The sequence below is a fragment of the Lissotriton helveticus genome, chromosome 4_1, assembly GCF_964261635.1.
Source record: "Lissotriton helveticus chromosome 4_1, aLisHel1.1, whole genome shotgun sequence".
NCBI classification, from domain to species: Eukaryota; Metazoa; Chordata; class Amphibia; order Caudata; family Salamandridae; genus Lissotriton; species Lissotriton helveticus.
In genome coordinates, this window is record NC_136063.1 from 1,286,833,160 (window position 1) to 1,286,858,105 (window position 24,946).

Below are 24,946 nucleotides of genomic sequence, written 5' to 3' on the forward strand. Positions count from 1 at the left end.
AGCTCTATCCTAGGGGACCCCCCGTCCCAAGCAAGGTCCTCACCACTTGCGAGATCCATTTAAATACGCTTGTGGGGAACGGGTATGGAGTGTTCTGCAGAACGTAGAGGAGTCTCTGCAGTGTAAGCATCTTGAACACAGCCGTTCTACCCATACGAGATAGCGGAAGGGTACACCAATGAGTTACGTTTGCACTCAGGGGAGCTAACTGGGGCTCGAGATTTTTCCCCAAACCTATAGCGTGTGTCGTACACTCCGATGACATATTCTTGATATGGGATGGTACTGAAGGGTAGACGTTTGACTTCATTGCCTGGTTGAATGGATGTGACTCCCATCTCAAATTCACACGTACTATTAAGAATACACGCATGGCATTCTTGAATTAGATGATTTCTGCTGTGAGTGGTGAGAACTACAGAAAGCCTACAGGTAGAAATTCTGTTTATATTATTCCTGCTTCCACCCTCATACTTTACAACAATTTCTTCCTGTAGGCTAGCTGTTATGCCTTAGTCAAAATTATTCTGACATGGAAACCTATAATGCCCATTGCTGAGATCCGCTCAAAGCATCTGTAGACTAGAGGCTATCCACAACGGAGGATAGGCCCCTGCCTATAAACTTGCAATGAATAACAATCGGGAGGCATTGTTGGAAACATATGACAAACTAGTCTCTGATAGGCTTGTTTGTGTAACCACGTTCAGTGACCTATACAATTAGATTAAACAAGTCATTAATAGAGATTTACAATTGTGAAGCTTGATAAACCATTGTTTCCCCCACAAACGTTGCAGAACCCTCTGTGATTGCTTAATCCATACAACACTACATGAGAAAACATAATAGAACAATCACAGGACACCACACAGGAAATCTCCCTTCCCTCAAACCACCTGTTCATGATTCATTATTCCTAAAAGGGTAAATGTCCCTGGTCCTTAAAATTAGGTCGTAACCAGGACTACTGTTTGAGAATTAGTGATCAGCTATCTGTGGTTAGAACTGAACTTTTCCTATCACCTTATCCGGATAGGTACATAATGTAATGAAGAATCTAAATTTTCCTCCCGACCTGATTGGGGGGGGGGCTATAGTTAGTATATGCTTTACAGATTAGTCTTTGCTGACACACAAAGAATAACAATTCTACCACCTTAAAGACTTTTATGTCTTCTGCAAAAATAGATGTCTTCGGCTCAGGTTAACCCATTTTTGATTAGCATTATTAAGAGTTGCAGGCTCCGAATTACACAAAAGCAAGCAGCAGCTCATTGTAAACTACATTTCCCAGTGAGCCCGTGAGATTTTAGTAGTCCCTACCCCCGGCAAACTCTTAATAAACTACAAATTCTAGAGATACCACAAACACCGACATGCCTGGACCCTTTACATACAGAGACAGACTGTCATCCAAAGCACACTGTTTTCCGGCATTCCCGCACTGGCCCAATTCAGCTGACACAGGATATCTACTTCGGATTATTGTTTGCAATTATTGAATATTTGCCGATGGCCCTTACTTCAGGCTTCTGGGCTTTTGTGTGCTTCTTGTTGATGGCAATACAGTTTACTCCTTTCCTTAGCCTTAGACCTATACTTTCTGACCCAGAAAGATTCACCCAGTAATTGATCAAGTGTTTGGAGTTTATGGTATATTCTAGTTTTGTGTACATGTCATTTCAACTGTCTCTTACCGCTGTCCCTAGGCAGTATTATAGAAAGGACAAACTATGGGTAAGGACGTTTGGAACATGCAGCTGCATCTATGAAATATCCGCACATACAAATGCATAGGTGTGTACATATACATGTAATGATCTCATGTTGTGGTGCATTCATAAGGGAGTGCACAGAACGTGGTGTAAAAGAGTGTCTCACCTTGATAGGGGATGCTATTGAATTTTATTATGACAATATATTTTGAGAGTATTGAATTAATGTGTGCCATCTGTTCTACAACCTTCTCACAACTAGTGAGTGCATGTCTGGGAGGCTTGAGTGTCAAATTAACTCAAAGCTGGTTAAGTACTAGCTTTCCTTTATTGTTAACCAACTGGAGCCATATTGGTACACACTCAAATCCACTATGTTGGTCATGAAGAAAGCCCACCTGCATCTTTTGAAGGGCAAAATATAGGGCCAAAATGTGTTGGCTTTTGTAAGCTGAATTATCCCCCTGGTATTATAATATAACTTTAGCGGTACAACACCAATTGTGTATTTTTAACAGTAATTCTTACTCCTGCATCAACTTATCAGAGACCAATTTACCTCCCTCCCCACTTTTAAATCTACCACACCCCAACAGCAGTATCGTCCCTTTCCGGGCCTTAGACATAGCTTACAGCAGAGGCCGTGTCAGATCTTGCCTTAGCAACAACAGTCCTCCCAAGCCTTATTCAGCAAACGTCAAGGATGAGGCAGACAATACTCGGGCTCAGCAAACTACGCAGTCCCTCGCCCCTCCCCGTCGTTGCAAACCACCTTATTAAACGCTGGTTAAGTTATTACCTTAACAGGCGACAAAGCATCCCATCAGACAGATGGCTGCTTCTAGTTGTCCAGCATGGCTACACCCTTTCCTTCATTTCTACCCCTCCAAACATGTGACCTACACCACAGTGGTTTCCGGAGGACCACTTGTCCATTCATCTCTTGACCTAGGTCTCAGTTAGAGCAGCTCTGAGGTTTTATTGGCCTCCTGTACTGGGTAATGCCATGTGGCACATTTGGGCTCTGCAGTGGAATCTGAAGTCTCAGTGGGTTTAGCACCAAGGAAACTCTTGAATTTCATCCAGGTGTCAGCTGAGAATTTGAAAGATCTTTAGTGGTAGTTTGTGGTCCCCAATTGAACAAGCCGTTGACCGCTCTCCTTACCTAGCCCAGAGCTAACAGTCATTGCGGGTGCATTGTTGCTGTGTTGGGAAGGCCAACTGGGAGAGGTGGAGATCAGAGGAGAATGGTCTCCAGCAGAAATCCACATCAACCTGTTGGTGATTTGCTTGGCACTAATGGCTTTCCTCCCATCCTTCAAGGGGAAATGGGTGCTGATTCTTACGTACTACACAACTGCCATGTGGTACTGTAGCAAGCATGGCGGGGTAGGGTTGACTTTCGTGTGCCACAATGCTTTCTGCTTCTGGACCTGGCTGTGTCACCATGGTGTTTACAGGCAAATTCAGCTTAATGCGGATGATGAATGGTGGCTTCACGCCAAGGTGGCACAGGGCATCAGCAGTGAACGTGCAGTGTCCAACCCTTTGTGCGTTGAAGTTCCCAAGGCAGTTTTCCCTGTGAGGGAGAGATGTGGTGCAACGGCAAGAGTGATTAACTCTGTAGCGCCAGCAACAGCTCTGCTCTATGTGATTCTGGCCAACATCTCATTTAATCACACCAATGGCCCCCAGCTCTGTGAGACCCTTTGGGATCAATAATTTGCTCTTAACAAATACCGTATTTATTTATTTATTTAGGTGTATTTCTGTTTGACTGTACTTCAGATTCCTGTACCTCTTCTAGTCTTTACCTCTCCTGCCCAAAGTTTTAAAGAAGATCAGTGGGTCCTCTTCATTATGTGGGAAGTGTACTGGCTCAAATTCCACACAACCCCCTCCCAACATTCCACCACATACTGAGTATAGGCCAGCTTCACTTTCTGAAGGAAGATTTGAAGAGCTCTTAGCAGAGGGTGCACTAGTATCTGTACACCAATGCAGAGCAGGGGTGTGCTCCCTGTACTTTTGATCCCCAAAAAGGATAGCTCACTCTGGCTGAAACACGACCTCCAACAACTGAACAGGTTCATCTTCTCCAAACACTTTCACATGGTCATCCTATAGTTTGTCATCCTTTAGATATGTGCGTTAAGAATATCATAACGGCAGCTCGTCGTCTTAAACAAGCTATTCTCACAGTTCTTGGTATATAGTCACCTGGGTGATTAAAGTTGGTTCAGCTGGTTCCCATAGTTATTTTTAAATGTATACATTCCCCACACTCTACTCACCTCTGTACATACACCACAAAGATTACAACCAACACTTTTCATCCATTGGTCTGTTAGTGTGACATTCAAAATGTTCTTCCACCTTCACATTTTTCTTTCGACCTACTACAGCACAGGGCAGTTGGTCAGCCCACTTCAGTAATTGGCTGGCTTTTGTGTGAGTGGCATCATTATAACCTTTAACAAGAAGCACATCCCACACAACATAGTTTTTCAGTGCCAAACACTATTATGGCAATGTGTGCTCTTTGAGACTAAAATTAGCGATGGCCCAGCAGTTTACTGAACAATAAAGTTTTGCAAGAAAAAAACAAGTATCTATGAAGTTATGGTTTGCAGAAACTGACCACTGTTTTGCTGTTTCTTATTGGAAAAAAAATAGTAAATGCCGACTGGCCTTAATGACAAGACGCAGACACCCTTACTATTTTGAGTAAAGTGTTCTACCAACGACTTGCCTTAAGGAAAGAGTTGTTGGACTGGAGTTGGGTTTAAGTCCAGTAATGTTCCTACTATTGCATAGTCTGGAGTTGGACTAGTGAAGTATACTATTACAAAGTCAGCTCTTTCCCTAAGGCGAGCAGTTGTAATGACTTGCGTGGTAAAGGAATGTGTTGTAAAGACACATTCACGCTTTGTTAAGGCAGGAGTGGTAAATGTCTGCATGGTTCCAACATACAACCATTCCTTGTTCCAATTCATGTTTACCTGATGGCTTGAATCTTACAGTGTCTACAAATGAGAAACTCATGCAAGAATATATAACATACATCCTTTGGAGGCCTTGGTTTGAAGATAGATAGCAACTGTCAAGTATGTGTTGGAAAATGTGTGTTCAGTTCTAGAATATGCAACAGTTTTCTACCATATTTAATTGATCATTTGCTTGTGTTTTGTGACATGGTTCAAATGGTCTCTGCCTTTTTTGTAATCTTAAAAGTTTGTGAAACTTCAAATTACTTTATACATATTCACAATGAACTCTGCTGTTAATAAACTGATAATTCTCTTCCTTCCTCCTCAGTGGCAATCATTCAACATCTCTGGATCTTTCGCCCAAATTGACAAATGTGTTTGGAATTGATCATGGAGAACTTAACAAACAGATAGTGGAGTACAAACAAAGAAGCCAACAAAGAGCGATGCAACCAGCAAGCAGTGGGCTTGAAGAACAGTTAGCAGAACTCCGAAAACAAAAGATATTACGGCGGAAGAAGAAGGAAAGAAAGAACCTTATTTATGATGATGACATTACACCTCCAACGTTTTTGATGGACAGATATAGCGAGGACGACTTGGATATTGTTTCATCTTCTGAAAACAGATTAGAAGACTTAGAAGAACTGGAATCCCAGGAATTGGACTTTCCCCCCAACACTGGAAATAGCACAGTCACAAAGGCATGAGTTATTTATTAGTATTAATTGAATATTGTATTGTTGTGCTCTGGAAAGTGGATTAGATGGTAATTGGCCATAGAAATCCATTTTGTAGATGACTCTCCTTTGCACAGTTCTGCTTTACTTTGACATTTTTCAGTCTGAAGTTCTTCAGAAATAGCCCTATGTTTAAGATGTACAGAATACGTTCCCTGACTCCTCCCATCTTCTAATTGTCCTTTTTTCAGTTCCTTATGTCATTTGGCCACTAGCTTACCATGCCGCTGTTACATCATTGCCTATTCCTGAGACCCTATTGTGAAAAGGCTTTTCCCTTCTTGCTGGTTATTAATATTAATGCTCGCCCATTTTTGTAAGTTTTCGGTTCCTTTTTTTCCAACTACACCATATATGCGAATGTATATAATGTTTGTGAACATAACTGGCTTATACTTTTAACATTATGCAAATTGAAGTTGTAATATGAGATTATGACGGCGGTATTATTCAGGAGAATTGGAGAAAAGATCATCACAGGGCTGCTAAAGGGTTATGAGATATAGTTCTCAGAATCCAAAAAACAGATTTTGAACAACTTTAAATTGTGCAGTTGAGCCATAATGCATGCTGTTGACTTGTCTGCGTAAAGTAAATGTCTAAAAGTAATGGCTATATCCCCTCTTCCATTTTAAATTTTACAAACTCAGCCACAGTAATAAGAATGCAGGGCTGCTTTGGTTCAAAATCATGGTGGGTTTGCAGCCGTTTGCCACATGAAGAATTAAAGAGCATTTTATAGCAGATGAGCCTGACTTCAATAAGCAATTAAATAAATCTCTTTAAGATGATGAACTGTGAATCAGTCAAACTGTACATTGTATCTGAAAGGAAATCTAATTTTGAACTGGACATGATATGTCTGTTGACCTATTTAATGATGATTCTAGAGTGAGCTTCTTGGAGGTAAAAAGTAGCAAATATTTTATTGTTGGCCTTCATACTTAATCACATTCCTCTTGATTCAACAAACTAAAAAAGTAATAAAATGGAAACATAGAGGTACATGAACATCTAGTATATATATATATATATATTGCTCACCTTGGTGAAACCCTAAAATCAACCAGCAATAAGTGGGCGAATACATTTATTTTTAAGTGGTAGGATTAACATTGTTGTTTGCGTACAAGACTCTAATAGACCATTTATAACAACATCTGATTAAATGCAATAACTGTAGCACTGTACATTCACAGTATTCCCTTAAATGTTTTTATATATTGTTAGTGGATGGTTGATGCGTGCAATAATGATGGAACAGTTATCTCGAAGGTTTGTCATGTTGCTTATGTGCAATTATTTCTATTTATTATTTCATCCATGGCAGTGTGTGTGTGTGTGTACTCCAAAAGCAGAGAGTCACCCAAAATGAGCCAAAAGGGGCTGGGTAGTTACACAAACTAAAAACACAAAGATCCCTTTTGTGCATTATATTACTCCGTTAACCTGTGGTCGAGCAGAGTGCACTGTGCCAGAAATGTACCAGGGACTATATTAATCTAAAAAACATACATGGTTCTGTTTCCTATATGCATATTTAATTTTTTTTTATTATAAAGTTGTTTCAATACATTCATGAAATGCTAATTTCTTATTCGTACATAAAAAGAAATTTGCATAAATTCAAAAACCTTTTACATATCCTAATTTGATAAAACATACACATACACAAATACAATCATATTGTCAAATCACATAAAAAACATTAGAATTGATTTTTCCTATGCATATAGATCTCTACTACGTAAAAATATAAAAAAAAAATTATTCAAGTTCTTCATGTGCTTATTGTAATTCAAGTAGTGTTGACGCGGCGTTTCGGCAGCTTATCAAAACGGTCTCCGTCATCAGGACGATTCAGAAGTAAAAGTATTCTTAAAACAGGTTTAAAAACAGTAGTTAATCTGGGAAACCGAAACAAATAAAACACCTAATTAGATACGTAATGACTTATATATCCTACTCTGTGCACAACGTTGATTTGGTGGGTTGATACCCAACATATAAATTATCCAAGTTATCTATCTTCGATGTTATTTATATATGTGTTAAAACAGAGGTACCCAGTATGGAGAATCCTCTGAGTAAGTGCGTCATACACAAAGATTAGCTTCATATGGCTCACTATCAAGGCCTGGGTCATATTCACTTAGAGTTGTTAATATTCTTCTTCTCTTATGCTTGTAGATGTATTTAAATGGAGCCGTGTATGAGGAGTCTTGACCTGTAAATTATTTGAGACCATCATTCTAATAAACCTTTACTATATATACTATATAGGGTGCCCACATATACTAAGGGTCCCCTCTAGCCATATAGGACACTTACTTAGTTGAATTCGCTACAGGGTCATGAGCATATCAATATTGCTTCCATCTGTTGTTCCTCTGTTAGTCAATTATTAAAAACTCAGACAGTATGATCACTAGACCAATATGAAATAATTTGAATCCCTAATAGAAAGCAAGTCAGGGCATACTTTTCACTTACCCTTCACTTCTTTTTTCATTTTAATCGTTCATGGGTGTTGAGTGGTCCTATTTTGTACTTTAGAGCACTCGTTCAGTTTCCAATAAACAAACGACCCCTGCTCTTCTATGATCCAGGATTTCCTAAAGTTTTATTTAACAAGTTATTTATTGACCATTGCTTTATAAACTGAATTCAAAATGCTATTTGTATGAACACATCTATAATATAGATTGTCCAATGGTGGTCCTACTATTCACATATAGCTTTGCTGCTATTATTTATATATTATTAATCTTGTCTGTCAGAGGTTCCTTCCTAGATGTATATTCAGCGTAACGATTAGTTCAAATGCGGATCGCATTGACTCTATACTTCTGTTTAAAATAAGAAAAACAATGTATGGGCCAGTATCGTCTCTCTTTGTACCCATCCAGAAATATTACACTATAGTCTAACCGTTACATATTCACTCCCCATGTCTTGACTTTGCATCGTATAAGAGGCATGCAACAATGTGAAGATCCGTAGTCTTCAAATGCTATTACCAGTTTGCCTCACTACAACGTATTCACCCATGCTTACCTCCCCATCAGAGCACTCGTCCAAAGTACTCAATTCTTCTGTTACCGAGTCAATTACGGGAAGTGTATAAATACACTTCCGGTAATGAGCACATAAAGGCACGTACTTGCAGAGTTATTGGGGCCATGATGAAGTCAGGCTTAGGAACCCATTAATGTTGTTATTAACGGATCTATATTATGTACTATATTGTTCAATGCTCCCATATTCTTTAAACATGTTGCTACTCATTCAAAAAGGACCTCGGAATAGCAAAGTATCATTAAAATCAAAAATACAAGGAGATAGTTCCTATAATACCAATCTTGGCGTATATTTACTAAGTGGCGGCCATTATCAATGTATCCTAAGTCATTGTGGCGGCCATCTTGTCTGTGTATGTCCCACGGCAGTGAGTGGCGGGTCATCTTTTTTTCTGTGTTCATCTTTAACAAATTGCAAGATGGGAAATCGCGTGAAGCTAAGCTCATCGAGTCATATTTACTATCCAGAATGGAATCACCATGAACTAGATGCTCACCGACTTATGCTCTATTAGAGCTATTTTGAAATAGAACAACCTCAAATAAAAATAAGTCTCTTCTTGGAAATATCAATTACATTTATGAATACATTTGTTTTAACACAACTTAAAGAAGATAATCTAAATTTATACTAATTTATATGTAATACCAGACATCCAAAATAAGGTTGTTTCTTCTGTGTTCTAAATTCTTTGCCCTGATACTTTTATTGAAATTCAAAGGATTTCAAAGCACTCAGACCTGTTAAAGTCTGTACTGTTAGCATCATTCTATAATGTTTTGCACTAATAAAGCTAAAGGGACACTTGTTATTGCCACTCTGAAGCGCACTCCATCTGAAAGAAACAGGTTAGTATTAGATTCCTTACCTTAGAATATCCCCAGGCGTCAGTCTGGATCCGGAAACTTTTGCGTAGCAGTACCCCTGCGCGTCGGTAGGCGTCGTCTGCAGGCGTCCCCTGCGGCTCCGCGTCGTCGGCGTCGTGCGCCGTGATGACGTCGCTGGAGTATATAGACGCCGCCTCCGCGCGCTGACGTCAGTTCTTCTTTTTTCCGCGCCAGTTAGCGCAGATCCGAAGAGCAGTACTCCGGTCTTTGACCAAGTTTTTTGTCTTTACGGTGCCGGTAGGATGCCCGGTTTCAAGAGTTGTGACGAGTGCGACCGCATGATGTCGGTCACCGACCACCATCGACTCTGCCTCCGGTGTCTGGGCGCGGACCACGACGTGGAGTCCTGCGTCGACTGTCGGGCCTTGACTGGAAAAGCTAGGCGGGAGCGGTCCCGCAAGCTTCTCGAACTCCGGTTGTCGGCCCCGCGTCGAGAGCGGTCCCGGTCCGGTCGGAGGTCGAGGGAGCGGTCGAGGGAGCGGTCGCGGAGCCGCCATGGGCGCTCCGGGAGTCGCCACCATTCCTCCGGCTCGTCAGGTAAGCACAAGAAGTCGGGGCGTCGCCATCGCACCCCCGACTCCCCCCGACGCCCGCGTGCTGCGGCCGGGGGCTCGGGTGACCCCACCCCCGCGGTCCCGCATGGGTCGCCGACGCCGTCTGCCCCACACCTGTCGGTCCCTGGGGAAGGCGCGTCGCGTGAGGAGATCGAGGCCTTCCTCATTGCTATGAGGGCGAGGTCTTCTCCGGCGGGGCCTTCGGCGCCTGCGGGCCCGTCGGTTCCGTCTGGGGGCCCGAGCGGTTCGGGTGCTCCGGCCCCGGCGCCGCCGGTGGCTCCGGCCCCGGCGCCGCTGGTTCCCTCTGGTTCGTCGCCGGCTGGTCTCCCGGCCTCTCCGGCGTCGGTTCCTGTGGGCCAGCCCATGGTACCGCCCCCGCGTGGTGCAGCGACTCCGCCGTCGGCTCCGGCCGGCGTCGGGTCCCCGGCACCGACGCCGCGCGGCGCCACCCCCCTTTCCTCCCCGACTCCGGACTCGGAGCCGGACCGGCGTCGGCCGACGCCGGACCCGACGCCGATGGGGCCTGTTGACCCCGATGTCTATATCGTCGACCCAGAATATGGGTATGACGAGGAGGAGTATGGAGAGGGTTGGGAGGGGTCTGAGGACCCTCTATCCCGTGCCTGCCAGTACGATGTGGACTGGGTAGGTGATCTGGGTGATGCCAGTGGCCTGGACGAGTCGCCCAACCCTGGGTTTGTCTCTCCGTCCCCTGTGGCGTCCGAGGCGGGTGCTGCCTATTCGGTGGTCCTGATGAGGGCTGCCAAGGCCTTACACCTTGAGCTCCCCGTCGCAAAGGTCAAACCGAATATCCTGACGGAAGTTTTTAAACCGCAGTCATGCCCCCAGGAGCCTCTGCTGCCGTTTAATGAGGCCCTGACGGATGTCCTTCTGGGCACCTGGTCCAGGCCCGCCTCTGGTGCGCCGGTTGACCGGAACGTTGCCAGGCGTCACCGTCCCTGCGCGGACGACCCTGCCTTCCTGTCCACCCATCCCTCCCCGGAGAGTCTGGTGATCCAGGCCTCCACTTCGCAGTCCGCATTTCCGTCGGCTCCGCCCGACCGGGAATCAAAGAGGTACGACCAATTCGGAAAGAAAGTGTTTTCCTCTTTGAGTGCTGGGCTGCGGTCTTGTAACACCGCGTGCCTCTTGGGCCGCTACACCCACTCCCTGTGGGATACGGTCGAGGAGTGTTTGCCGCAATGCCCCCAGGAAGTGCGGGACAAGCTCACCCGGGCCTTTGTTGAAGGCCGGGATGCGGCGCGGTACTCGATCCGTTGTGGTCTGGACACCACGGACTCACTGGGACGGGCCATGTCCACTACGGTGGCGATTCGTCGCCATGCCTGGCTGAGATCTGCCAACTTCTCACCGGACGTCCAAAATACGCTTATGGACATGCCATTTGATGGCAGTCGCCTATTTGGTGACAAAGCGGACCACGCGCTGGAGCGCTTCAAGGACTCCAGGGTCACGGCCAAGTCCTTGGGTCTCTCGACCCAGACCCAGCGCCAGCAGACGGGTTCGTTTCGGCCCTTTCGTGGCCAAGGGAGAGGAGGTCCCACACGTGCTGCCAGCCACGCGGCGCAGAGCGCTCCCCAGCGCGGTGGCGCCCGTGGTTTCCGCCGTGGTGGCGGTAGAGGCCAGCGTCGTGGTCAGTCCACGCCTCCCTCCGCTGCGGCATCCAAGCCTTCCTAGTCCGAGCTTTCGGGCTCACGTGACGCCAGTGGGTGGCAGGGTTCGCCATCACCACTCCCGCTGGCGCGCGATAACATCGGACAGGTGGGTGCTGCAGCTTGTCCGAAGGGGCTATGCCCTCCCCTTCGAGTCCACTCCTCCAGCCATGCCACCGCAGAACCACCGTGTGTCGGGGGACCACTTGACACTTCTGCAGGAGGAAGTTACGGCCCTCTTGGCCAAGGGGGCCATCGAGCGCGTTCCTGGGCCAGAAGTAGGGTGTGGTTGCTACTCCCACTACTTTCTGGTACCCAAGAAGGACAAGGGAGGCCTGCGTCCTATCTTGGATCTACGGAACGTCAACGGCTTCCTCCGGAAGGAGAAGTTCAAGATGTTGACTTTGGCTCAGGTCTTGGCTGCTCTAGACCCACAAGACTGGATGGTAGCGTTGGACTTGCAGGATGCGTACTTTCACATCCCCGTCCTGCCGGCCACCGGCGTTACCTGCGGTTCACGGTAGGCCACGAGCATTTTCAGTTTATCGTGCTCCCATTCGGCCTTACCAGCGCCCCACGGGTGTTCACGAAAGTGATGGCGGTGGTCGCAGCTCATCTGCGCCGGTTAGGGGTTTCAGTCTTCCCCTACCTCGACGACTGGCTGTTGAAGGCGGGCTCGCCCCAGACAGTCGTCCACCACCTTCAGACGACGGCAGACCTCCTGCACGAGTTGGGGTTTTCCATCAATGTGCCGAAATCACACCTGTGTCCCTCTCAAAAGCTCCTTTTCATCGGAGCGGTTCTCGACTCGGCGCAGTTTCGGGTTTATCCCCCGGAACGGCGGGTCCGGGATATTCAGGCTCTGATTCCCATCTTTCAGCCGTTATCCCGGGTTTCGGTCAGGTTGACGCTGCGGCTTCTGGGGCTGATGGCCTCCTGCATCCTTCTGGTGCATCACGCCAGATGGCGGATGCGGGCTCTGCAGTGGGACCTGAAGTTTCAGTGGGCCCAGCATCAGGGCAACCTATCCGACCATGTCCTGATCTCGGAGGGCACTGCGAGACAGTTGCAGTGGTGGCTTACAGACCGCGATTGGGTCAGGGGCAGATCCCTCTCCCTTCCCCAGCCGGAGCACGTGGTTGTGACGGACGCGTCCCTCCAAGGCTGGGGTGGCCACTTGGGAGAGGCGGAGATCAGAGGCCTCTGGTCTCCGGCGGAGTCCCGGCTCCATATCAACATGTTGGAGCTGCGGGCGATTCGCCTGGCACTGAAGGCATTCCTCCCCTTTGTCAACGGGAGTGTAGTGCAGGTGTTCACGGACAACACCACCGCCATGTGGTACTGCAACAAACAGGGCGGTGTGGGGTCGTGGACCCTTTGCCAAGAGGCTCTGCGCCTCTGGCAATGGCTGGAACGTCAGGGCGTGACTCTGACGGTTCAACACCTGGCAGGTTCTCTGAACGCCAGGGCGGACGAACTCAGCCGTCGGTGCTCGGTGGATCACGAATGGCGTCTGAACTCGGATGTGGCGAGAGGCCTCTTTCAGCAATGGGGAGAGCCTTGGTTAGATCTATTCGCCACAGAAGAGAACGCGCAATGTCATCAGTTCTGCGCGTTGGAGTTTCCAAGACGGCACTCGCTCGGCGACGCCTTTCGGCGCGAGTGGAGTTGCGGTCTGTTGTACGCCTTTCCGCCTATACCACTTCTGCCCAGAGTGCTGAAGAAGATCAGGCGCGACCGGGCCCAAGTTATCCTTGTGGCTCCGGACTGGGCTCGAAGGTACTGGTATCCCGAGCTACTCAGCATGACAGTCGGTCCCTCGATCCGCCTGCCCCTTCAGGAGGACCTTCTGTCGCAGCAGCAGGGGACGGTCCTCCACCCGAACCTGTCCAGTCTCCACCTCCATGCGTGGAGATTGAGCGGCGACAGTTGAGGCCATTTGACTTGCCTCCTGAAGTCTGTGATGTCATTCTGGCAGCCAGGCGTCCCTCCACAAAGTCGGTATACGCCTGCCGGTGGAACAGATTTGTGGCATGGTGCACAGCAAAGGCTGTGGATCCCCTTTCTGCCCCTCTATCTGAGGTTCTCCTCTTCCTCCTTTCCCTTGCCCAGCAGGGCTCTGCTCTGGGCACTATCAAGGGCTATCTTTCTGCCCTTTCCGCCTTCTTGAGGCTACCTGATCAGCCATCTTTGTTCAAGTCCCCTATTGTGTTAAGATTCTTAAAGGGCATCACGCACATGTATCCTCCAGCTCCGTTCGTGATGCCTCAGTGGGACTTGAACCTGGTTTTGACTTTCCTGATGTGCGCTCCCTTTGAGCCCCTTCATTCCTGTCCTCTCCGTCTTCTCACCTTAAAGACGGCCTTCCTGGTAGCCATCACCTCTGCCAGGAGAGTGAGTGAGCTCCAGGCTCTTTCTGTTCGACCTCCTTTCTTGTCTGTTCATCCTGATAAGGTGGTTCTTCGGACCAGGCCTTCTTTCCTGCCCAAGGTAGTCTCTGCTTTTCACATTGGGCAGTCCATCACCTTGCCCTCCTTCTTCCCGCCTCCGCATCCTTCGAAGGATGAAGAGCGGCTCCATCGTCTGGACCCAAAACGTGCGCTTTCATTCTATATGGATCGCACACGCCAGTTCCGGGTGGATGACCAACTGTTTGTTGGCTACGTGGGTGAGAAGAAGGGAAGGGCGGTACAGAAACGGACCATCTCTCGGTGGGTCGTCCTGTGCATCAAAGCATGCTACTCTTTGGCTCGGAAGGAGCCTCCTGTTGGGCTGAGGGCCCATTCCACTCGGGCCACGGCGGCTACTACTGCCCTGGGCCGGGGAGTCCCTTTGCAGGACATTTGCCAGGCGGCCACGTGGGCCTCGCTGCACACCTTTGCGAGGCACTACTGCCTGGACAGTCAAGTCCGGAGGGATGGCTTCTTTGGCCGTTCGGTCCTCCAGGACTTTCTGGTGTAGGTTGTATTGGTTCGCAGACCCACCACCGGGGTTGGTATTGCTGGGGTATCTATTCTAAGGTAAGGAATCTAATACTAACCTGTTTCTTTCAGATGAACAAGTTACTTACCTTCGGTAACGATATATCTGTAAGAAACAGTAGTTAGTATTAGATTCCTTACCGCCCCGCCCATCCTCCCCGTTCTGCGAACTGATACCTAGGGTTAGGGACATCCCTTTCAGGGCCCTAGTTTCAAATGGCACCAGTGTTGGTTCTCACATGGCTCTGCGTGTTCTGGCGCGGAAAAGCTGTGTGCAAAGAACTGACGTCAGCGCGCGGAGGCGGCGTCTATATACTCCAGCGACGTCATCACGGCGCACGACGCCGACGACGCGGAGCCGCAGGGGACGCCTGCAGACGACGCCTACCGACGCGCAGGGGTACTGCTACGCAAAAGTTTCCGGATCCAGACTGACGCCTGGGGATATTCTAAGGTAAGGAATCTAATACTAACTACTGTTTCTTACAGATATATCGTTACCGAAGGTAAGTAACTTGTTCTTTAGTACAAGTCAAGGATATCTTCGAGATTAACAGTACTTTGCTACTGCATTATGAAAGCTTAAATGAAGTATTTAATCTTATGTTTTCACAAAGCATACCGTCCTTGTATATGGAACTAAACTATTGACCAACAACCATAGAATGTGAGATGTATTTCTGCAATATTCAAAATTATATCCATTGCAATCTTTTTACATGGAAAGTTGTTACATTTCTGTAATGAAGGTGTACCATGAGAGTGCACTTTACAAAAGGAAATGTTCATCACTGGGGAGTGTAGGCAGTTTTTTTATGCTGAGGAAGCATAATGTGTTGTGAATGATAGTAGTTAATAGGTTACTTTAGAGTCTTGGCCGTACTTTCAACTAGAAAATTACTGCCAAAACATGATCGTATTGGGCACAGTTCCTCTCAGGGCTCTTTCTAGATATATAAAAATAAGAATTATTCACTTTACTTCTTGGCAATACTTCCATGTATAAATCATATAGCAACCAAAATTCAGAGAGTATCTTTAACGAGGCAGCAAGGGGCCTTGGAATCAAAATCTCGCTAGGCTATGTATTTGAAAGACTGACAGGCCCAGGTCCCATAGATCCTCCTCTGAGGTCTCCATACGAAAGAAATAGCTCAAAAGTGTCTGAGCATCAACCATTCTCCTCTTCCATACTGTCACCTAAGTTTAGCAAAGTAGCTAGAGCTCAGCACAATGCCACAGGAAACAAACTCGGGCCACCTCAACATAGCAGTAAATTCTCTTTATCAGGAAAGCAGAGGGTGTGGAGAACGCTGGTAGGGGAATGTTTCTAGTCTAACTCCTATACTAGTACATTTGGAGAAAGTGCACCTTTCCTCAACATAGTCCAGGAGTATAACTATTGTAAGTGCAGTCCAGAATTATTTTGTGGAAAGTAAAAACCAATTCTCATTTTATTTTTAAAAAAAGGGTTCAAAAGTTATTACTCGTATTGAGAGAAAGTGTCACCTTGAGTAAAATACCACTTTGTAAAGTGCTGTTAGGTCTTTCCCCTAGTATTTTTCATCCATATGAATATTTGTAACATGAGTGTTTATGCTTAAGATTCTGTGCAACACAAATGATCATCTGGGCATGCTCTGTCTACAAATACTGCTTCACTAAGCATGGTGATGTGCAAATAATCATCAGTCATTTATGCTGATGAAGGACACTGAAGTTTTTCTCTATGCTAGATAAACCTCATCAGCACATTTAATTTCTTCAGTCCAGCCGATGTGGGTCCTTGAACCCGCACTTGTTTCTCCTTGGCACTCCTATCTCTAAAAGTATCAAACACTGACATTCACAGTGCAGCGCACTCACAGCTGCAGGAGCAGACAATATTAATACCTTGAAGCCATGTCATGTCTTATAAGAACTTGTACTCTCTTGTTGAAAAAGAAAAATCTAACAACTCTTTGACCTACAAGATACAACACTGGCTCCCCCAGAATCATTCCATTCAGCCGTTCCTTCTAAAATGTCTTTGGTTGGCTAGTAGCTACTCTAGTTGAAAGCCTGAAAACCTGTGACTGTCCTAGCTCTTGTTTTAATCAAAAAGAAATGTAGTTATCGGAGCTTCATCTATCCAATATACATAAGATACCAATATCTGGAGGTGAGCCAAACAAGCAATCACATCAATCTTACAATCTGATAGACATTTGCCCGCAGATTCCTTACCTTTGAACTTCCAGGCATCAGCCTGGTTCTGGAAGCTTTGTGATAGCGGTACCCCTGCATGCCGATCGGTGGCATCAGTCGATTCTGCGTGATGATGTAGGCATCGGGTTTGTTGTCGTTGTCATTATGTCCGCTTCATCAGTATAGGTGCCCCTCCGGCATGCTGACGTCCGTTCTTTTCTTTCCACGCAGATCAGTCAGAGACTTGTTTTTACTTTTTGTCAAGTATTTTTGGTGTGTAGGCATGTCCATGAAGAAGACCTCTGGGTTCAAGCCATGTGGCACCTGTCACTGCAACAAGTCAGTCACTGACCCCACATCTGGTGTGTCTTTGGTGCCTGGGGCGCGACCACAACACTGTTGTGCTCCGATTGCCAGGCCATGGCTCCGAAGGCTTTGACGGAGGGGTCCCTAAAGCTGATTGCGGTTCGGCACCACAGAGATCGCTCTGTCGATCTCGTTCGAGAGGAAGGTCCGAGCACCCCTCCGGAGGATCAGTGTCTTCCTCCCAATTTCAGTCGTCAAGGTCCAGTACGAAGCTTACTTTGACTTCACCCCGTCCATGATGAGACAGAGGAGTCTTGATGTTCGAGGCCCCGCTCTGCAGAGGGCTTGCCTGGGTCAGCTCTGTGTTTCCTTCCCTTTTCCGGGGCCCGGAGTGATCCCCACCCGGTTAAAAGAATTCTATGATTCCATATACTCCATATTTGGGTGACCTGACCCTACAGCCGTGTCTTCAGGCCCCGCAAGCTCTGTAGGAGACCCTGTGGGTAAGGCGCATCTGGAGCCATAGGCTCTTGGATTTGTTCATGGATCCGTAGTGGTGCTGGTCGCACCACTACGCCCTTCCCCGGCGCCGCGCCAGCCATCGAGACCCTCTGCATTGGAGGCTCCTCCCCCATTGTCATTCCAGGCAACAAGGAGCTTCCAAGTCCAATCCTCCAGGATCAGGGCCGTCCAGTAGGTGGCAGGATACGCCTTCACCTCCACCACTGGCGAGATATCACCTCGGACATGTGGGTGTTGCAAATAGACCAAAGGTAGCTACCTTCTGTAGAATACCCCTCCCTCCATGCCTCCAACTTACGATCAACTGACCTTGCCCTACTCTGCGAGGAAGTCAAGACTCTTTTGGCCAAGGGAGCTATAGTTGGGGTTCCTGGGCTAGAAATAGGCTGTGGTTGTTATTCTTGCTAATTTTCGGTTCTCGACCTCAGAGCCCTTAACTACTTCCTAAAAAAAAAGAGAAGTTTAAGATGCTCACCCTTGCTCGGGTCCTGTCTGCCCTGGACCCGGGAGACTGGATGGTAGCGTTGAACATGAGGATAGCTATTTCCATATTCCTGTCCTACCCATCAGTGCTACCTGCGGTTTACGGTGGTTCAAGATGCTCACCCTTGTTCGGGTCCTGTCTGCCCTGGACCCGGGAGACTGGATGGTAGCGTTGAACTTGAGGATACATATTTCCATATTCCTGTCCTACCCATCAGTGCTACCTGCGGTTTACGGTGGTCCACGAGCACTTTCAGTTTACCGTGCTCCCTTTTGGCCTCACCAGTGCTTTGGGTGTTCACTAAGGTGATTGCGGTGGTTGCAGCCCATCTGCGGAGATCAGTGGTTCCAGTCTTCCCCTATCTCGACGACTGGTTGTTGAAGGTGGGCTCGTCCCAAGCAGTCATCTCTCATTCTACGAGGGCGAAGGCAGCTAACACAGCTCTCCAGCGGTCTTTTGGTTCGTAACATCTACGAGGTGGCCATGCTGGCATCTCTGCACACATTTGCCAAACATTACTGCCTGGATAAACGGGTTCGCAGCAAAGGCCTTTTCGGCTGTTCAGTCCTGCAGGACTTTCTGGTTTGAAACCTTTCTACAGTCCCTCCTCCGGGGATGGTATTGCTTGGGTATCTGTTCAAAGGTAAGGAATCTGCGGCTAGATGTCTCTATCAGATAGGCAAGTTACTTATCTTCGATAACGGCTTATCTGGTAGATGCATGATTTAGCCCTAGACTCCTTACTGACCCACCCATCCTCCCCGCACTGCACATTAGTTTTAGTGTCAGGGCTATTTCCGTTCTGGGCCCCAGTTGTTTTTTGACACCATGGTCATTTGCTTCATGGCTCTGCGCTTTTGGTGTGGAAAATCATGAAAAGTACTGACAGCGTGCCGGGGCAGTGCCTATATTGACGACACAGACGTCATTACGACAAATCCAATGCCTACGACGCGCGGAGTTGACCGACGCCACTTATCGGCATGCAGGGGTACCGCTATCAAGAATCTTCCATAACCAGCCTGACGCCTGTAAGTTTAAAGGTAAAGGATCCGTGGCTAGATCATGTCTCTACCAGATAAGGCGTTACCGAAGGTAAGGAACTAGTCCTTCTTTGCTCGATGGTCAGTAGTTCAGTTCCATTAATGTGGACTGTATACTTTGTGATAGCATACCTTAATTTGGATGTCTGATGTTTCATACAAATTTATTATAAATTTAGATTATCTTCTTTAAGCAATGTTAGAACAGGAACCAGCTCATAAATGTCATTAAAATCTCCAAAACAAGACCTTTTATTATATTGTTCCTAGTGATTCCATTCTTGATAATAACAACAACTCCATGAGATTAGTTATATTAGATTTTTGGTCTTGCAATTTGGTAAAGACCAACATATAAAAAGTTGGAACGGCTCAAATTGGAGCATGCCAAGGAGTTAGCACAGCCTGTTGTGGAGGAGAGAAAGGCTGATGTGGAGAGAGCCTTATTTCAGTAGAGGATGGTGGAGGCCGAGAAGGCCTTCTCCAGAGAGAAGCTAGCTCTTGAGGATAGGTTGTCCACGGAGTGTAGTTTCAGTGTTCTGGATTGACCAGTAAGGGTGGAGTCCAGTGGTGGCAGCAATGTTGTGTCCAGTGTAGAAACTTCCACTCCCAGATCCCAGAGCATGGTGCCTAGTTCCCAGGACGAGGGTGTCACACCTGAAGGGTCGAGGTTGAGGTTCAGTGACTGTAGGAAACGGTCTCACCAGTTTTGGGTGAAGTTTGTGAAAGAATATAGTGATGCACTGGAGGGTTGGGTGAAGGGTAGCACAGCAAACAATTTTGAAGGGCTGTTCAATCTGATTGTCAGAGAGCACATGTTCCGTTGTTTTCCAGGGCTATGCCACCACCTGTTGGGGTGTGAGGTTTCTGATCCCAGGAACTTGTACACAAGGCAGACCTCTGGGTGAGTACCAGAGGGTCTAGAAAGGCATTTCGGAGTGGTCTTAAAGGGAATGGCTCAGGTATTTCTCAACAGAGGGTGGTGGGAAAGGATTGTGATTTGCCTAGATAGGTCCCAGTTTAGTGGGAGGGGAGTAGGGACCCACGTCCTGTCTCAGAAGAGGAGTGGGAATGGGGTGTGTCCCAAGGGGCCAAGTCTCAGAGCCTGGTTGGTTTTCATGAGTGAACACCAGGAGGGGAGCCTATTCTGTACTGGAACATCTGAAAGAAACAGGTTAGTGTTAGATTCCTTACCTTAATATCCCCAGGCTTCCACCTGGATCTGTAAAGTTTTGCGTAGCAGTACCCCTGTGCGTCGGTAGGCGTTGTCTGTGGCTCCGCGTCCATCGTCGTGATCGCCGGGATGACGTTGTCGGAGTACATAGACGCCGCCCTCGCGCACGCTGACGTCAGTTCTTTTTTCTGCGCCAGCAAGCGCAGATCCGAGAGGAGCAGTGCTCCTAGTCGACTCGCGGTGCCGGTAGGGATGCCCGGGTTCAAACCCTGCAACGATTGTCACCGCTTGAGGTCGGTGACCTACCCCCACCGTTCGTGCCTTTACTGTCTCGGGGCCGACCACGATGACAAGTCGTGCCCCGACTGCTGGGCCTTGACCTCGAAAGCTAGGCGGGAGCGGTTCCGTAAGCGTCTCGATCTCTGGCAGTCGACCCTGCGCCGCTCGAGGTCCCGGTCCTTGAGGAGGTCGAGGGACCGGTTACGGGGCCACAGTCTTCGCTGCTCTACGAGTCAACACCACTCCTCGGGCTCCAAGTCCGCAGGTAAGTCGAGGCACTCTAAAAAGAAGTCTTCCGACCCCCCGACGCTCACGCGACGTGGCCGGGGGTTCGGGCAACACCACCCATTCGGCTCCGCCGGAGCCGCAAGCGCCGCAGCCGCAAGCGCCGCGTCCAGCTCCATACCCGCCGGTCCCTTGGCTGCACACGACGCCGGAGGATATTGTCGCTTTCCTCACGGCCATTAGGTCGCGCTTCCGTCCGTCTGAACCCGCCGAGGTGCCTTCGGGCCCCGCGGTCCGTCTGGGAGACCAAGCGGGCCGGCGGCTTCGGCTCTGTCGGGTGCTTCGGCCCCTGCGCCGTCGCCGACTCCGGTCCCAATGCCACAGGGCTCCTCAGGATCCAGGCCTGGATCTGTGGTCAACCTTATGACCCCTCCGCTGATGCCGTCACCAAGATTGTCGCCCCGACGCCGTCCCCGAACGGTGTCGAACCTGGTCCCAGCCCCGGTCCGGATCCGGCGTCGGACCGGCACCGTCTTCGACGCCGATCGGTGAGCCCTTCACCCACGACCCGGCTCAATCATTTATTCCTGACTATCAGGAGATGGATGACGAGGGGGACTGGGAGGGGTCTGAGGACCCTCTAGCACTATAGTGCCAGTTGAGCCAGGACTGGGCAGACGAGCTGGGGAAGGCCAGTGGTCTGGACACTTCGCCTGACACTGGACTTGTCTCCCCTCCTACCGTGGCTATGGAGGAGGGGGCTGCTTGCAGCGTGGTGTTGACTAGGGCAGCCAAGGCCTTGGCTCTTGAGCTCCCTGTCGTGGCCGTGAGGACTAACCTCCTCACTGAGGTGCTCAAACCGCAGGCAAGCTCCTCGGATCCTCTCCTACTATTTAACGAAGCCCTCACTGACGTTCTGGTGGGCACCTGGTCCAAGCCCTCTACAGGCTTTCCCGTAGATTGGAACGTGGCCTGACGCCACGCCCGGCTCCGGGTGACCCCAGCTTCCTGTCTGTTCACCCCACCGCCTAGAGCATGGTAATCCAGGCCTCTACCTCCCAGACCGCATTCCCGACCGCTCCTCTGGATCGGGAATCCAAAAGGTACGATCAGTTTGGGAAGAAACTGTTCTCCTCACTGAGTTTGAGGTTGCAGTCTGTCAACACCGCCTACCTTTTGGGCCGTTACACTCACTCTCTGTGGGATACGGTTGCGGAAGTGCTGCCGCAGTGCCCGGTGGAGGTCCAGGCAAAGCTTACCCAAGTCCTAGTGGAGGGGCGGGATGCCGCACGCTATTCGATACGGTGTGGACTGGATACCACTGACTCGCTGGGGAGGGCGATTGCAACGACTGTGGCGGTTCGCCCCCACGCCTGGCTTAGGTCCGCCAAATTTTTGGGTGATGTCCAAGCCACCCTTATGGACATGCCTTTTGATGGCCGTCGCCTCTTTGGCAACATGGCGGACAGCGCGCTGGAGCATTTCAAGGACTCCTGGGCTACGGCCAAGTCCTTGGGCCTCGGCCAACGCCAGCAAACTACCGCCTTTCGCCCCTTTCGTGGCCAAGGAAGGGTGGCCCCTACACGTCCAGCAAGTCACAGGCCGCAGAACCAACCTCAATGCGGTCGCAGGCGTGGTAACCGCTGTGGCAGTGCCGGGGGACAACCGCACGGTCAGTCTACATCCGCCCCTGCAGCATCTGCCTCAAAGTCTTCCTAGTCCGAGCTTTCAGACCCATTCGACGCCAGTGGGGGGCAAGGTTAGCCATCACCCCCACTGGCATTCCATCACATCGGACAGGTGGGTACTGCAAATCGTCTGAAGAGGCTACTCCCTCCCCTTTGAGACGACCCCTCCAGCCATGCCTCCGCAGTACCACCGCATGTCGGGGGATCCCTTGCAACTTCTGCAGGGGGAAGTTACGGCCCTCTTGGCCAAGGGGGCCATCAAGCGCGTTCCTGGGCCAGAAGTAGGACGTGACTGCCATTCCCACTACTTTCTGGTACCCAAGAAGGGCAAAGGAGGCCTACGCCCTATCTTGGACCTACGGAGCGTCAACGGCTTCCTCCAGAAGGAGAAGTTCAAGATGCTGACTTTGGCTCCGGTCTTAGCTGCCCTGGACCCGGAAGACTGGATGGTAGTGTTGGACTTGCAGGACACATATTTCCAAATCCCCGTCCTGCCGGCGCTACCTGCGGTTCACGGTAGGCCACGAGCACTTTCAGTTTATCGTGCTCTCCTTCGGCCTTACCAGCGCGAAAGTGATGGCGGTAGTCGCAGCTCATCTGCGCAGATTAGGGGTTTCAGTCTTTCCTCATCTCGACGATTGGTTGTTAAAGGCGAGCTCGCCCCAGACAGTCGTCTCCCACCTCCAGACTGCGGCCGACCTCACAGCAGTCGCTGGGGTTCTCCATCAACGTGCCAAAGTCACACATGTGCCCCTCTCAGAAGCTCCTTTTCATCGGAGCGGTTCTGGACTCAGCGCAGTTTCGGGTTTATCCCCCCGAACAGCGGGTACGGGATATTCAGGCTCTGATTCCGATCTTTCAGCCTTTATCCCAAGTCTCGGTCAGGTTGACGCTGCGGCTCCTGGGTCTGATGGCCTCCTGCATCCTTCTGGTGTATCACGCCAGGTGGCGGATGTGGGCTCTGCAGTGGGACCTGAAGTTTACATCAACCTTCCGGAGCTGCGGGCGATCCGGCTTGCACTGAAAGCATTCCTTCCCTCTGTCCGGGGAAGTGTAGTGCAGGTGTTCACGGACAACACCACCGCCATGTGCTACTGCAACAAACAGGGCGAGGTGGGGTCGTGGACCCTTTGTCAGGAGGCTCTGCGCCTCTGGCAATGGCTAGAAAACCAGGGCATCACCCTGGTGGTTCAACACCTGGCAGGTTCCCTGAACGCCTGTGCGGATGAACTCAGCCGCCGGTGCATGATGGATCACAAATGGCGTCTGAACTCAGGCGTGGCGCAAGGCCTCTTTCAGCAGTGGGGAGAGCCTTGGTTAGATCTATTCGCCACCAAAGAGAACGCGCAATGTCATCAGTTCTGCGCGTTGGAATTTCCAAGGCGGCACTCGCTCGGAGACGCTTTTCATCGGAGTGGAGCTGCAGTCTGTTGTATGCCTTTCCGCCTATACCACTTCTGCCCAGAGTGCTGAAGAAGATCCGGTGCGACCGGGCCCAAGTCATCCTTGTGGCTCCGGACTGGGCACGAAGATACTGGTATTCCGAGCTACTCAGCATGTCAGTCGGTCCCCTGATTCGTCTACCTCTTCAGGAGGACCTTCTGTCGCAGCAGCAGGGAACGGTCCTCCACCCGAACCTGTCCAGTCTCCACCTACATGCGTGGAGATTGAGCGGCGACACTTGAGGCCATTTGACTTGCCTCCTGAAGTCTGTGATGTGATTCTGGCAGCCAGGCGTCCCTCCACAAAATCGGTATACGCCTGCAGGTGGAGCAAATTTGTGGCATGGTGCACAGCAAAGGCTGTGGATCCTGTCTCTGCCCCTCTTTCGAAGGTTCTCCTCTTTCTTCTTTCTCTGGCCCAGCAGTGCTCTGCTCTGGGCACTGTCAAAGGCTACCTCTCTTCCATTTCAGCCTTCTTGAGGCTTCCTGATCAGCCTTCTCTTTTCAAGTACCCGGTTGTAAATAGATTTCTTAAAGGCATCACACACATGTTTCCACCTGTTCCTTTCGTGATGCCTCAGTGGGACTTGAACCTTGTTCTGACCTTTTTGATGTGCGCTCCTTTCGAGCCACTTCACAATTGCCCTCTTTGTCTTCTGACTCTTAAGACTGCATTCCTGGTTGCCATCACCTCTGCTAGGAGAGTGAGTGAGCTCAAGGCTCTCTCTTCTAAGCCTCCTTTCCTTTCTGTCCATCCGGACAAAGTTGTCTTGAGGACTCGTCCTTCTTTCCTGCCCAAGGTGGTTGCGGCCTTTCACATCGGGCAGTCCATCACCTTGCCCACCTTCTTTCCGCATCCTTCCAAGGAGGAAGAGAGGCTCCACCGTCTGGACCCAAAACGTGCCCTCTCGTTCTACCTAGACCGCACATGCCAGTTCCGGGTAGACGACCAGCTCTTTGTTGGTTACGTGG

The 24,946-nt window shown here is 49.2% G+C and overlaps 1 protein-coding gene across 2 annotated transcripts in view; it reads left to right on the forward strand.

Moving 5' to 3' along the window:
- RBFA (ribosome binding factor A) overlaps nucleotides 1-6,719 on the forward strand; it is a 117,961-nt gene extending 111,242 nt beyond the window's left edge. For both annotated transcript variants that reach the window (XM_078687859.1, XM_078687860.1), the window contains one exon: nucleotides 5,037-6,719. In XM_078687859.1, coding sequence (XP_078543985.1) covers nucleotides 5,037-5,418 — 382 coding nt within the window. In that variant the 3' untranslated portion in view covers nucleotides 5,419-6,719. The remainder of the gene's footprint in view (nucleotides 1-5,036) is intronic.
- Nucleotides 6,720-24,946: the final 18,227 nt, after the last annotated feature.